This window comes from Balaenoptera ricei, chromosome 5 (genome assembly GCF_028023285.1).
Source record: "Balaenoptera ricei isolate mBalRic1 chromosome 5, mBalRic1.hap2, whole genome shotgun sequence".
Taxonomy (NCBI): domain Eukaryota; kingdom Metazoa; phylum Chordata; class Mammalia; order Artiodactyla; family Balaenopteridae; genus Balaenoptera; species Balaenoptera ricei.
Window position 1 is genome coordinate 116,072,694 of NC_082643.1, and position 14,860 is coordinate 116,087,553.

The window sequence follows — 14,860 nt, forward strand, 5'->3', positions numbered from 1 at the left end:
AATAGGTTTATTGCATTAAAATGTTCCCCCAAACTGCAATAAATCTAACATTTGATAGGAAGATTATCAGCTCATGTTCATTCAATTTTCCCAGATAATCCAATTATCAAAAAAAAAAATTTTTTTTCTCCAGTGGCTAAAACCTGATTACTGGTTCATATATCACTAATGAAAATAGGAACAACATTTTTGGTAATATTATAAGTGTTTGAATTCTCTAAAATATGATACAATTTCTGGATTCGAAGAAAAGTATTTTAACTTTTTAATAAAACTGAGAAATGTTATCAATAACTGATAACTCATGCTGACTGAAACCACTTCTAATCTTTAAGTGGAATATAAATACATGAATACTAAATGACATTTCAAAATCTCAAAACCGTTTTAATGTTTCTAATCCTCACTTCTCATCTGAATTATTACAAAAACGTTCTTTCTACTCCTCCAGACTATTCTCTGGCCATTTGCTAATTCATCCTCCCCTCTCTGGCAAATTGATCTCTTTAAAATGCAAATGTGACCATGTCAAACCCCTGCTTAACACCCTTCAGTGACTCCCAAGTGTTCAGAATAAAATTCAGGTGCCTCAGCGTGAGGGATGGGGGCTGATCCCTGCCTGTCTCAGCCTCCTCACCCCACTAGTCACAGTGAATTTTCCGAAGATCCCTATGTGGTCAGGGTTTTCTCTTCTCATGGGGTTTCCTCTATTTGAAATACCTTTCCTGCCTCTGTGCCTAAATTCAGTGTCTTCATATCTTAGCTCAAACCAAATCACTCCCAGTGTCTTCCAAGTATCCCTCCCAGTGTTTCCTTCAGATGTAATTTTTTATTTTTAACTTTGAGTTTATTTATTTATTTATTTATGGCTGTGTTGGGTCTTCGTTTCTGTGCGAGGGCTTTCTCTAGTTGCGGCAAGCGGGGGCCACTCTTCATCGCGGTGCGCGGGCCTCTCACTATCGCGGCCTCTCTTGTTGCGGAGCACAGGCTCCAGACGCGCAGGCTCAGTAATTGTGGCTCACGGGCCCAGTTGCTCCGTGGCATGTGGGATCTTCCCAGACCAGGGCTCGAACCCGCGTCCCCTGCATTGGCAGGCAGATTCTCAACCACCGCGCCACCAGGGAAGCCCCAGATGTAATTTTTTATCCAGTTGAGCTCTGTGTCCTTTTATGTTCTCCTTATACCCAACACATAACTTTTTTTTTTTTTAAAGAAACTAACTATATATGTGTTCACTGAACTGTAGTACAGTAGTTTGGTTACTTGCCCATCTCAGCCCCTGGGCAGTGAGCTCCTAATAAACAGGGAGCTTTCATCTCTGAATCACCAAAGCTGAGCACAAGGCCTAGCAGCGAAGAGTCACCAAACACAGTTTTAGTGAAAAAATAAAAATGAATGGCAAATAATTAATAATTTGCCATGGAGAGGGATAATGTTCAAAATATTTAATAACCAGTTGGTAGAGGCACCTATTGGTCACCCTGGAATTACCCTAACAACAAATAATGCTGTACTTGTACGCATCCTTCAAGTATCAACCTGGGCTCCGGATCTCTTTGACTTTTTTATACCAAAAATGAGAAAATGCATATACTTTCATACCTACCTGCAGCCAGACTATTTTAGAAAAAGGTGGAGACATAATATATTGGAAAGCACTTGGGTACATGGACACAGGAGCCAATAATCCTGTGTGGTTGACCTATTTATGTGGGAAGATAAAAGCTTTCCTATAAAATTTACAGTGGTGTTGAAGTGCTGCCATGCCCTTTCCCAATTACCCAGAGGTGTGCTTCACATTCTCTGGTGGACTACTTCTTGTTAAATTGCATCAGTAAGTTAAGGAAGGATAATTTCCCACATCTTTAAGACCTGTAGTAAATCTTTACTGCCTTCTTACTTCATACGTTTAGTAACAGTAAATAGCGCCCCCTCCTTCTAGCCAAGGTGTTGTCTTAGCTCATGTTCCCTTCATCATTTAAATACACTATCGCAAATATTGCAAAGGCTGATTAATCCCTTACTTCCATTCTTGAATCCTGCCATCCCAAACCAAGGCATCTGTGGTCACCAGAGTGAACTTTCCAAAATGCATGTGTGATCCCTGCCCAAAACCATTCAGTTGTTCTGCATTACCTAAAACAATGTCCTTGGGGCAGTTTATTAAATTGAGCCTTTTAAAAAGATACATGTACTTTGGCTTCATATATGGAGACTACAATTCAGGAGAGGCAAGGTGGTCCCTAGGCATTCTTACAAGTTTCCACAGGAGATTCTATAACACAGCCAGGCTGCGAACCACACATCCACGTGATCAGATCCCAACTCCTTTACGGGGAAGAAGGCTGGCCATGTACTGGCTCCTGTCTGTCACTTCCAGTTCATTTATTAGCTGGGAGACTTTGGCCAAGTTACCTAAGTGTTTGAGCCTCAACTGCCTTATTTCAACTGGGGATAATAATACCAATGTTACAGCACTATTCTAAAGATTAGAGATGATGTTGGGCCATTTAATCTATCATCCAAACTGAGATACTATTAATAATTACTCCAAGATAACTATGCATAAACTTAGACCGTCCTGGGGAAACCGGAGCATGTGGTCCTGGTAATTTGAAGCAGTAGAGTCAAAGCATTTCCCACAGTGAATGGCATAGAGCAGAAGTTCAAGAAATCATTTTTATTTTTATCGTTCTTTATACGTGCCTCCCACTCTGCTGGAAGGCCTTGCGTGCTGAGGTTGTGGCACAAGGAGCAAATGGTGTTCATGATGCCCTCTAACCGAGAGACTGATCGTTTGTCTGTCACTGCCCTTTCCCCACCAGATACTATATGTTGTCAGCCGTGATATTTCTCTATTTTTTATATTTTCCCTTTTCTTTCTCTATTACTCTAGCCCACCATTAACGCTTGCAGGGCCCAGGACAAGACTGCAAAAGAGGTCCACTTACAGTATATTTTTAAAACTAAAAGCTATATATCAAGCTAATAAACTATCAAATAAGTTTCTCCTATCCTCCTACCTTGATAACTATATCTTTCTAGCAATATGATAGGTCTAAATTTAGACTTCTTAGAAACCTTGGAGTTCGTTCCATGCAGGATTGGGGCTGATTTTGCACTCTGGCCCCTCTCCTCTCCTCATCCCCTGCCCCATCCGCACCACAAGAGCATCATGTGTAAAGGTGTACACACCCCAGCCTGCACATTCAAGCTCTGTTCATCTCCTAACTTCCACCCTCCCTCACAAACAACTCTAAGAGTGTGTATTAGACTCCTGTTGCTGCTGTAACAAATTAGCACAAATTCAGTGGCTTAAGATAACACAAGTTTATTCTTGTATAATTTTAGAAGTCTGAAGTCTAAAAGAAGTCCTACAGGGCTAAAACCAAGGTGTTGGCACTTCTGGTTCCTACTTGAGGCTGTAAGTGAGAAGCAGTGTGGTATCTTCTCTCTGACCTCCTGCCTCCCTCTTATAAAAACCTTTTGTGATTATATCAAGCCTACCTGGATAATTCAGGATAATCTCCCCATCTCAAGATCTTTAACTTAATCACATCTACAAAGTTCCTTTGACCATTAAGTTAACATTTACAGGTTCTGGTAATTAGGATGTGGGCATATTTGGGGGTGTTATTCAGCCTACTGTAGGGTATGCCTACCTGTGGACCCTTGGGACGATGAACCCAAGGAAAAAATCTGAGCCAGCACTGGAACCACACTTGGGGCTGTGTGGGCAGGAAGTCTGGGTGGTTTCATGTCTGGTGTGTGATCTGGAAGCAGGGGAGCTGCAGGATGAGGATGGGCATGCCCCCTTGGCCCTCTGGATCCCTTGCCCTGATCAGCTAGAAGAGGTCTCTCTAAAGTTCAGGACCCAGCACAAGAGCCTAAGGATGGCACATCTCTCCTTTCCCCTATTCATCTGGTAACCACAGTCTATTTCCCTTTCTTCTGATCTACACACAAGATTCTGTCAGAGGGAAACATGTAAGCAAATTGTTTTATTCTGTTCAAAGTTCTTTTTGCATCCCTGCCTTTTACTTGTCGTGAAAGAGCCCCATTCCACACCCACTCATTGTTTTTAATCATCCTCACTGGCTTTCCCTTCCTTTGAATCTCTAATTCCATCCTTCCGCCACCTCTTCAGTTCTTAAAATACACAAGATTTCACCTATTTTCTGTGTTTTAAAAAATATGCTCTCCAGCTAGCAAGTTATTCCTGAATCCTACAAAATTGTCAGTTCATTCCGTTTGTAATGTTTCTTAGTTTTAAAGTTTCCACCATCATTTGAAACCTACAGATTTTCTTTTGTAATCAAATTTAAAATTACTTTTCTTGTTCTACTTGTATACTCTGTATTTGTATTTTGCTCTATCTTGACCATTTTGAATAATGTTTCCACACTTATACAAGGTATACAGAAGAATTTTTCAAAAAAGAAAAGAATTTTCAAAAAAGAAAAAAAATTTTCTCTCCTTGTAAATTTTTGGAAATACCTGAAGTTTCATCTATGTTTTTACTCATTCTCATTAATGTGTGGAATTTTTAAAGTAATCAACTGTCTTTAAGACTCTGACATAATTTTAAGAGAATGCTGTGTTTTGAGGATTGATGAATTATTTCACGTTTTCTTTTTTAAATAAAGTTTTGTGGGTTTTTACCTTAATGAAGTATTATATGTTGCAAAGGATCTAATGAAAAGGAAATTTGCCAGTTTATACTTAGTTTCAAACTCATGTTACAAAATTTCAGTGCTTTAAAAAAACAAAAACTATGACTACATAATGTTATCATATTACCGTAGTATGTACTCCATGAGGGCAGATGCCTGTCTTGTTTATCATTGTTTCCCAGTGATGGGCCAGCTACCAGTGTTTGGATTTTTAGTAAATAATTGAATAAAGGAATATGAGAATTAACGAATGATAGAATTTCAGAATGGCTTTTAAAAAGTAATGTAAAGATGTTCAGTATAAATCATGCTACCTCAAGCAGAACATTGAAATACAGATTTTTAAAATTTTCAATCAGCTTTGCAATCTCTCAGCTTATTCTGATATGAGTAATAATTTATACTTTTAAGGGTGTTGAAATGTATATATCCAAGATAATCGTCATCTGTTTAAATAGTTTATGAATTGATAAATATAAGTGATACTACATAAATATTACTTTATATAGATATTATATATAATGAATGATATCTGTTATAGAATTATATAGATAATAAGATACTAAATGTCTTTAGTTTTAACACAGTGTTGGGTGATAAGAAATGTGAATCTCTGGTGCTGAAATGAAGGCAGGAAATGAGGGAGGTATTTCTTCCCTTTCTCCTCATTCTTTCAAAAATTGTGGGTGGGAATTGGTTAACTTTGATTTGTCTAGTTTTCTGATGGTAAATGCATGTATGACTTCTTCAGTGTGAAGGTATGCTATATGTTTCACCATTTCAAAGTTTTGCTTCACAGTATTCTCTCTTTCTTTGTCTTGTATTCTTCCCTGGTTTAAACTTTACAAATGATTGAAGATACCTTTTTCACTGTTTGTCCTCAGAATGGCTTCACTCCTTTATACATGGCTGCCCAAGAGAACCACATTGATGTTGTAAAATATTTGCTGGAAAATGGAGCTAATCAGAGCACTGCTACTGAGGTAAGACTGTCAACTCTAAAGACTTGAATTCTTTGATCTTAATGTCCATGTTCTTTGTATCCAGATGCAAAGGGTCTCCATTACCTTTATCCTACGAGTGTTCATGTTACTATTGTAATCTACAACAGTGGCCATGAACGAATGACCCAGTGCACACAGTTCAATGAGTTTATGCCTTGATTTGGGATTCATGTCAATTTATTCTTACATGAAATCATGCTTCCATCAATTTGCCATTCTCTAGCTTTTGGGAGCTTTGTACTATTCTAAAATCAATTTATAGTAAATTTTATCCATCTCTTTTCATCAGTGTTTTATCTTTGTTAGGATCTAATACAATTCCTTAAAGGAAAGTTTTTTAATGATTAGCAATAATTCAGAGTTATTTATGTTCACACAATTTCATGAGGAATATGTCATCAGAAAGCTGTTCATATTTTATGAAGTACAAATTATGACATGTGGTTGTGTGACTGTGATTATGGCAACAACTGAATAGAATGTTCAAAATCAATCCAGTCTCAAAACGTTCAGGCCATCTAGACATAAAAAGGGGTTGGAATGGGCCAACTTACAACATCACTTTCCTTTTCCTGTGTGTGTTCTCCAATAAGCCGAACCTGCTTTGTATTTTCCTTCTCATTTTTGCCTAAACAGATTAAGGAGGGAGTTCAGTGATTGTTTGGAACAGTGATTTTTAAGTGACGCTCAGGATGCTTTTGAGCTTGGAGAAAATGCCTCAGGGGCCACTAGAAGGTTGGGAGTAGGTGACACAGGAGAGGAGGGGAAGAGAGCTCCACTGGAACATGCCTCTCCTCACCCAAAAGCAACCAGGCTTTAATTTTCCTATTTCATGTTCTGTGGCTCCACTGACAAAATTTTAAAACTCCTGCCCTGGAGTGAAAGATGACTGGTAGATAGATGGCTGTCACCCAGAAACTATCTTGATAACTTTTAATGTCTAATATGGCCTCCTTTCTGGACAATTAAGTCTTTAGGTGAAATAAACATGAAATCCCTTCTACCCTGCACTGTGGGGAGAGGTCATTTATAATCTATTAAATTCATGTCCAGGACCTTTGAGAGAAAACTTTTTATGCAGCCTGGCAATAACTTCCTGACAGCTTACTCTCATTAGTTAAAAACAATCCCAAGACATCACTATTAATGGGACCACAGTTCCTGTTTATGACTGGAAAACACAACTGCCTAGTATGAAACGATTTCACGTTCTCTACTCAGCACACACAGATTTTACACTCCTACCACATGAGTACAGCGTGATTTTTATGATTATGATTGTATGACTTTCTGAGACACTAATTCTGTCAATGAGTAGCACGTGAATATCCTCAGGCAAAGCTTGGGTAACAGTATGAGACTATATCTCTGCATTAGGACCTCTGAGAAATGTACCAAACTATGGAAATATGCATTTGTTTTACTTTATTTCCTTGAAAGCAGAATCATTTACCTAGAGAAACCTTTACACTACAGAGTTCTACTCACCAAATAGACTTTTCTAGTGTATGATTTAGGGAAATACAGCCTGACAGCATTGTCAGCTTTCTCAAGGCTCCTCCAGTCTGGACCTCTGTAGCATCTCACTCTGCTTCCAGAAATACCCTTTTATGTATGTTGCATCAGTGGAGTCTGTGTTACACTCCGATTCTCAGAGAATTAAAACTGTCTCTTATTTCCACAAAGAAATATGACTGTTGCAAGTAAATCACATGAGGTTTTGAATCCTAGTTTAGACACATATATGCCTCTAAACAAACATATATTTGTTTTGTTTTTTAATCATTTAAATAAGTAAAATTAATTTTCCCTGACTGGATATGTATAAACTTAGTTGATTAATTCCACACCACTGGCCTGAATGGTTATCAGGAAATACACTAATGGAAAAATCTTTGCATGTTCCCTTTTAGTCTATCATTCTGTGAATGAATAACATCTTCACAGGGCTATATGGTTGATTACTATTTGATCTTTTAGGCTATATTGCTAAATACCTTCTACGGTTGTGTGTACATGTATGAATATACTTAAAGAAGACACTTAGCCTGAACCCATTAGTAGCCCTAATTTGCAAAACTTAGTTACTAATCAAGACACTGTGACCACTTTAAAAATCAGATAATTATGAGATCATTCAGTATGGCAATGAAACTCATGTTTGAAAAGAAATATTTAAAGTGTTGAAATTTCCCATAATTATAGCAGTTAGCATTGGTAAATAAATGATGAAAAATGAAGCTACAGATTTTTAATATAGGTTTCCTTTTCATAGAGTTAGTGAAGGTACTTCAAAAAATCATTTCAAATCTTTACCCTTCTCCCATGAAGTGTAGATTAGAATGAAATCCATGTGGTGGAGGTCCAAAGTTAAATTCTCTGAAGGGAGTTCTCTGTCTGTCCAGTACCATTTTTATAATTCTCTGCTTTCTTCCTTCTTCCTGAATGTTACCAAAATTGAAGGCTAAAAACTTTTTAATTAGGTTCTGTGCTGTCAGCAAATGACTTGTCTCTAAGAAAAAATAAAGTTCACATTCTTTTAATATAAACCATCCCAGTGTTTCAGGGGGGAATCAAATTAAATGTGTGCATGGTAATGAGCTTGTTCTTTCCTCCTTCACAGAGGGCTTAATTTGTGCCAAACAAAGTTCTAAATTTAGGCTACTCTCTTTCATCTTACAGCACTACATGCTTTACTCTTCCACTCCATTAAGTAATGTATTTATTTAAAATTCAATTCTAATTTAAAAAATTCAACTCTTACTGTGGTAGTGCATATATGATATGATGCATTTGAGGGAAATGATTTTCCCTCCGAAGTCTACAGTTACCTTTTAAAAAATTACTGTTGAAAACAAATGGAGTAGTTAGATGCTGATAAATTGCCACTGTCTCTGGAATATATTCAATAGATGTACCATATCCAATTGCCCTCATCTCTTCTGTGAATGGAAACATTTAACTCTGAGACTTATTTTCAAGCTTTTGTGAATTAAAGGAGGTTTTCACATTAACAGAGCCTAGAATATATACGTATATTTTTTCTACTTATTCATCACCTTTCCATTGCTGAATACTTGTTTCTAGAGAGAAAACATAGCTTCTAATTTTTCTAATGTGGTTATCCATCTACATCTACGGCTCCTCTAACTTTGATGATCTTTGTTATTTTTTTAATTGTTTGTTAAGTTTTGAATTGAAAGACTGATTTTCTTTACATTACTTAGCACAATTTTATATCTAAATGATTTAAATAATATACAATTCAACTAAGTGCAAACTTAATGAATTAGGCTTATTTGCCAAAGAATTTTAGATCATATTATGTCCTAAACTTCCGAAATTAATTGGTAACAGACCATTCCATTAACAGTTGTTGTGAGATATTTAGCAACTTGCATAGTTAATCATGTAATTTATTTCCCTGTCTTGGCTACCATATCTTTGATTCTCAGTCAGACTTGTTCTCCATTATTTCTGCCCATCCCGCATTTTCCTTTCCATAAGCAGGCATTACTTAGGATTGGTTCAAATTTTTATTTTCACATTCAAAACACATTTGAATACATCCTGTGTGCATTATGCTTTGTTAGGAAATGCAGATGTTTTAAAAAATAAATAGAATGGGTATTTTAAAAAATCTGATGAAGCCAGTACATAGTATAACAAATGATGATAATTTGCTTTAATCTTCACAGTAATAATTAATCCTTTCATTTTCCTTGTCAATCTTAATCATTAATTTGAATATTAGATGCACTATTTCTTGGAGGTGAATCCCAGGCTTCCAAAAGTTGCCAGAAGGTTTTTTCTTGTGTTTCACCAGGATGGCTTTACGCCCCTGGCGGTGGCGCTCCAGCAAGGACACAACCAAGCAGTGGCCGTCCTCCTGGAGAATGACACCAAAGGGAAAGTGAGGCTGCCAGCTCTGCATATTGCAGCTAGGAAAGATGACACCAAATCTGCTGCACTCCTGCTTCAGAACGATCACAACGCTGACGTACAATCCAAGGTAAAAGCTGCATACATTTGTGGAAAGGCACTCTTCGGCCACCAGATTCCTCCTGGGAGATGATGAAGAAGTAGGCCATGGTGATAATGCAAAATTACTTCTGGTCATCAAAAGGGATAATTTACTTTCAGAGGTATTTCAGAAAAAAAGGGGACTGTCTCTTGAGTACAGTAAGAAAACAGAAAAAAACCTCAAGATAATTTTCTTTAAAAGGTGAGGTTCAGCTTTTTAGAAATCTGCTTATTCATTCTATTTCTATTTGTGGTAAAAAAATAATAGAACCAGAATTAGAAAGATATAATTGTATAATGTTATAGTTGTCTTTTTTCTGTAGAATGCATTTTGGCATGCTGGAACGGTATATTCAATTGCAGAGAACAGATTGAATGTTTCCTTAATTTTGCACTGTGTAATATCTTCCCTCTTTTTCCCACACAACACTGCTTCAGATGATGGTGAATAGGACAACCGAGGTACAGTATTGCGGTTATATCAAAATATACCTTGTTTTTATTTTATTTTTTGTCCAATTAGAATAAATGCTCACTAATTTATACTAATGATTGGAACTTTCATTATTAGGGAATTAATTAATTTGGAAACTTTGCCCATAATTAAGGCAAATGGATAATTCAAAAATTTTAATATAGCATGTATTTGAAGCATTATTTAATCAGTGAAACTTTAAATAGCTTGTTAGAGTAGAGCATGAAACAAGACTCTTCCGTAATATATATTTTACTAAGTGAGCTTTATTATTAACTTTTGGCCAATAAGAGATGTGACCTCCTTTCTTAATGAGAATTCTCCATTTAGAATTTAGTGAAGTGTAATTTAAGGAGGTTTCTCTGCCACTGTTTCATCCTCTTACCTAATTGCAGTTGCCCTTCTATTCTTTTTATTTTTACCACACTGTATATGATCAGTAATGATATTGAGCCTATCATGAGCAAAGCATTTACTTTTATCTTGCTTTCTTACAATAGTTGTCATGAAATCATCTATTTTCCACATGCCTAAATAAGTCCCATCAATTAACAAAATCAACAAGAGTATTTGGTTCAGAAGCCTCTGAGAGTGTGTGTGGGGGGGCGGGGTGTGTGTGGTATACGAGGCACTAACACAAACATTGTTGAAAGTATATTATAAAAATTAACCTATATTATAAAAATTAATCTTCAAAGGCAAGCGACTGCTTATGTAGGTTGATTTTCACTTTGCTGAGGGAATTCTTTAGACTAACATCTCATATGATCACTGGGTTGTGGGCCTATGGGGGTTTTGAGCATTCACACTTAGTATTTACCGAGAGTAGTGTATTTCTAAACCTAATATCTTGTTTATTGACAAATTTACCCATTGAGATGTGAATAGACTTGAATTATTCATATCATTTCTTCTGTTCCACGTCTGAGTGTGGAACTTAGGTCAGAGATTTTTTTTAAAAAGCCCAACTGCTTGGTGAAATTGCTCAAGACTGGAATCATACAAATTGATATATCTTAATTACTGATTTTAATACCTTTCTTTTGTAGGTGATTTTTGGTAATCGTTTACATTTTTTAAAGCAGTATTGGCTCTAATCATTATGCTGAAAGCAGCAATTTGAGTAGCTACATACTGAGTTAGAAATATTTCTTCGGGGACAATAGAATAACAAAGAGGGAAAACCCCTCCATCAATAGTCCTGTAGGAACGTGACCTGAGCCTTCCACCTCCATGTTACTCAGGGAAAAGTTCCTCTGAGGGGCTTATACCAGCCTCGTGTTGATCCAAGAGTCACAGCCTGAGGCATCATCATGGATTTTCAATGAGGCTGTGTCAGAAGATAAATTAGTTTATTTCTGCAAATAGGAAAAGTAATATTATTATACTTGAATAATTTGAAAATGATTCATCAGCAGTCACTGTGTTTTTCTGAAATTAAATTGTAACTTGAATAAAAGACGCATATTCAGGATATAACTGGGTGACAGGAAATATCAAGATAAAAATGAAAAACATCTAGTCAATTATTTCCTAAAATACTAAAGTTTGGCATTTTATAAAATAATAGCCAGGTTGTAGACTGATTTTTTTCTTCTATATTGACATTAATATTTGCCATCATGTAGACACAAAATAAAAATATCATGACCACAAGAGTAGGATTTGGATTGATAGTTACTATTCTTATTTTGTGTCTTGATTTGCTACAGTCAGAAATTATTTGCAGCTAATTTGGCTGATAGCACAGAGGAATTTCTATTACCTAAGGTATCTGAATGCTTATTTAGGCCATTTTAAAAATAAAGTCACCAAAATCTATATATCAAGTGAATAGAAAAATAATGGTTGTGATTTAGATAATGTTTCTTAGAAACAGTATTATACACATCAAAGTTCATTTCAAATAAAAGAGAACAATGCAAAATATCCTCAAAACTGCAGGATTTGATATCCAGTTTTACAGGAACAGTCTTTATTTTTCCTATAATCTTTTATTAAACAATGAATATTATGGAGAGCAAGAATAATGCCTCTTTTCATACTTTAATAAGAAAAGAATTAATATGCTTCTACTGTGAAAATGGCAGATTTCTAACTAAATTTTCATTAGAAAAAAAAGAAAGGAAATATGCTTTTCTTCCATTTAAGATTTTCAGACTCATTTTTAAAACATTCTGATAGTAAACTATTCTCTAATGCTCATGTAATTGATTCAACTTGCTTATTTTATTCTATATCAATCTTATTTTATTGATAAAGTTTGGTTTAATTAACATTCAAAATTGGGTTCCACTTAATTTTTTCTTTATTTTATATTCATATTAATTCCAAGTATATTGTTTAATTTTTTTTAACTTTTTTTTCATTATAACAATATAGTCTGACTAAACATAGTTGTTAAAGAGGATAGAAATGTCAGGACAATGTAAATGATGTAAGATGAATTGTATATGTTCTGTAAGAATTTCTCACAATATTTTCATAGTTCCAAAGATACAATATCAACCAATGCTGTTTTTCATTTTAAAAAACACTCAAACCAAAACACAAACAAATTAAAAAAATAGAAATTTTGAGATTTTCTCTGGAGAAAACATTTTTTATTCATAATTATATTACTTCTATGGCTGGAAAAATATGCTGTTTAATCATATCGCTTTGTTCTAAAGCTAAATCAACTCAAGAAACATGGTTTCATACAGATAACAAATCTCATAAATAGATAAATTGTTAATGTAATTGGAAATAATGTTGCCAAGAAATGTAGGATATTTATTTACCTGTTTATATGTTGACTTATTTACCACTAAATTTAAATAATAGCACTGAAACTTAAAAAGTCTTATTAAAGCATTTATGATCTGAATTGCATTGTTCACGTATTAGGTAGATGTGATTTTCTTCACTAATCCAGTGACTGCAACATACAGAGGTGAAATGCTTTACTGACTGTCATTTTCTTTGCTTTCCACAGAGTGGTTTCACCCCTTTGCACATTGCTGCCCACTATGGAAACGTCAATGTGGCAACTCTTCTTCTAAACCGGGGAGCTGCTGTGGACTTCACAGCCAGGGTATGGATTAAAATAGTTTCTTTTTATTTTATTTTATTTGGCCATGCTGCATGGCTTGCGGTATCTTAGTTCCCTGACCAAGGATTGAACCGGGGCCCTTGGCGGTGAAAGCATGGAGTCCTGACCACTGGACCACCAGAGAATTTGGCATTTTACTAAAGTAAAAATTAACAATGATAAAGATTTTATTTCCTTTTCCTTACCTGGATTTATCTGTGCTGGAGATATTAGATTTTCCATTTTTTTCCCTTCAAATCACAGGAAGTCGTTACAACCCAACACGTGAAAAATAGTGTGTCAGTTCACATGCACGCAAATCATTTGCAATAAGGAAGATGTTGATTCTCACATCAGTATGAGCAGTTACGTTTAAAGGTCACTCCACGAATCATGAACAAACAGCTTCAAGTTGATAAAAAATTAAACTGTTAAAACATTAAGTATAAAATGTATAACTACATTTATACTATGTCCTAACAGTGACTATAGGGCATACAATTTGACAGGGATTTTTTTTTTTTAATAAATTGAGAATTTGCTCATATGAGGAGTCTTACTGAAATAGTAAAAAGACATTATGTTGTGTTATAGTTTTAATGGTATGCTTTCACTGGAAAGAATTCACTTACATGACAATTATAAAACTCAGTGTACTTAATATGAATAGGTAAATGCAGTACTTGAATATTTGCAAAATCATAACATACCAAAAAAATCAGGTACACATCCTTGACCTAATGATGGTATATGATAGCCAAGAAAAGAAATACATATAATTCATGTATATAGTATTTTTGTCCTTAGAAGTCTTATTCTCTGAAACTACATTGAGTTATTTTCAAGTTTTTCATACTGAATTATTCTGAAGAAGGTGTTTTTAAGAATCATTTTTCCATTGGGTATTGATATGTATATGTGTACTCTATTTTTAAGCACAGTAAACTTTAGGATCCCAGAATCTTTAAGTACATAAGTGTTATAATAAGAAAGATAGACTTTAGCCTAGGGCTCTATCTAGGTAGGATCTGAAATTTTGTTTCTATTGAATATTATGCCAAAGTTCTCCCTTTGTCTCTTGACTGTGATGTGTACATTCAGTACATGTGTTGTAGTTATTGACTAACTTAGTTATGCAGTTTCATTCCATTTATCATTCTCTACAGTGCTTTGTGGTTTGTGTGCTTTTCTTGTTCCTTAAAAATCAAAAGCATTGAAACCATAGAAACCTCAGATAAAATTACAAAATAGGTCACAATCTCCTTTGTGCTAATACGAAGCCATCACCATCATGCCCTGTCATACCCAACATGCTCTTGTTTGGTCTTTCCACGGTGTAGAATGGAATCACTCCTCTGCATGTGGCTTCCAAAAGGGGAAACACAAACATGGTGAAGCTCTTACTGGATCGTGGTGGTCAGATCGATGCCAAAACTAGGGTGAGTGTCTCTGTTCTTTCAATTTCCTACCATTATTATTTTTTGTATTCTTTTAGCAGACACTTTAAAATACCAGTCCCTAAACACAGGCAATGTGTTTTCAAGGATTAGATTTAAACCTCATACAGCATTTAAAGGTTGCACATCATATGTAAAGTGGAATTAATATTTGC

At 35.4% G+C, this 14,860-nt stretch overlaps 1 protein-coding gene across 41 annotated transcripts in view; it reads left to right on the plus strand.

Annotated features, from left to right (window-relative positions):
- ANK2 (ankyrin 2) overlaps positions 1-14,860 on the plus strand; it is a 695,510-nt gene that overhangs the window by 530,828 nt on the left and 149,822 nt on the right. For 28 of the 41 annotated variants that reach the window (XM_059923449.1, XM_059923446.1, XM_059923454.1 and 25 more), the window contains exons 5-9: positions 5,558-5,656; positions 9,504-9,689; positions 10,139-10,162; positions 13,153-13,251; positions 14,589-14,687. In XM_059923449.1, the coding sequence (XP_059779432.1) occupies positions 5,558-5,656; positions 9,504-9,689; positions 10,139-10,162; positions 13,153-13,251; positions 14,589-14,687 (507 nt within the window). The remainder of the gene's footprint in view (positions 1-5,557; positions 5,657-9,503; positions 9,690-10,138; positions 10,163-13,152; positions 13,252-14,588; positions 14,688-14,860) is intronic. The other 13 variants (XM_059923444.1, XM_059923456.1, XM_059923465.1 and 10 more) reach the window with 1 other exon arrangement.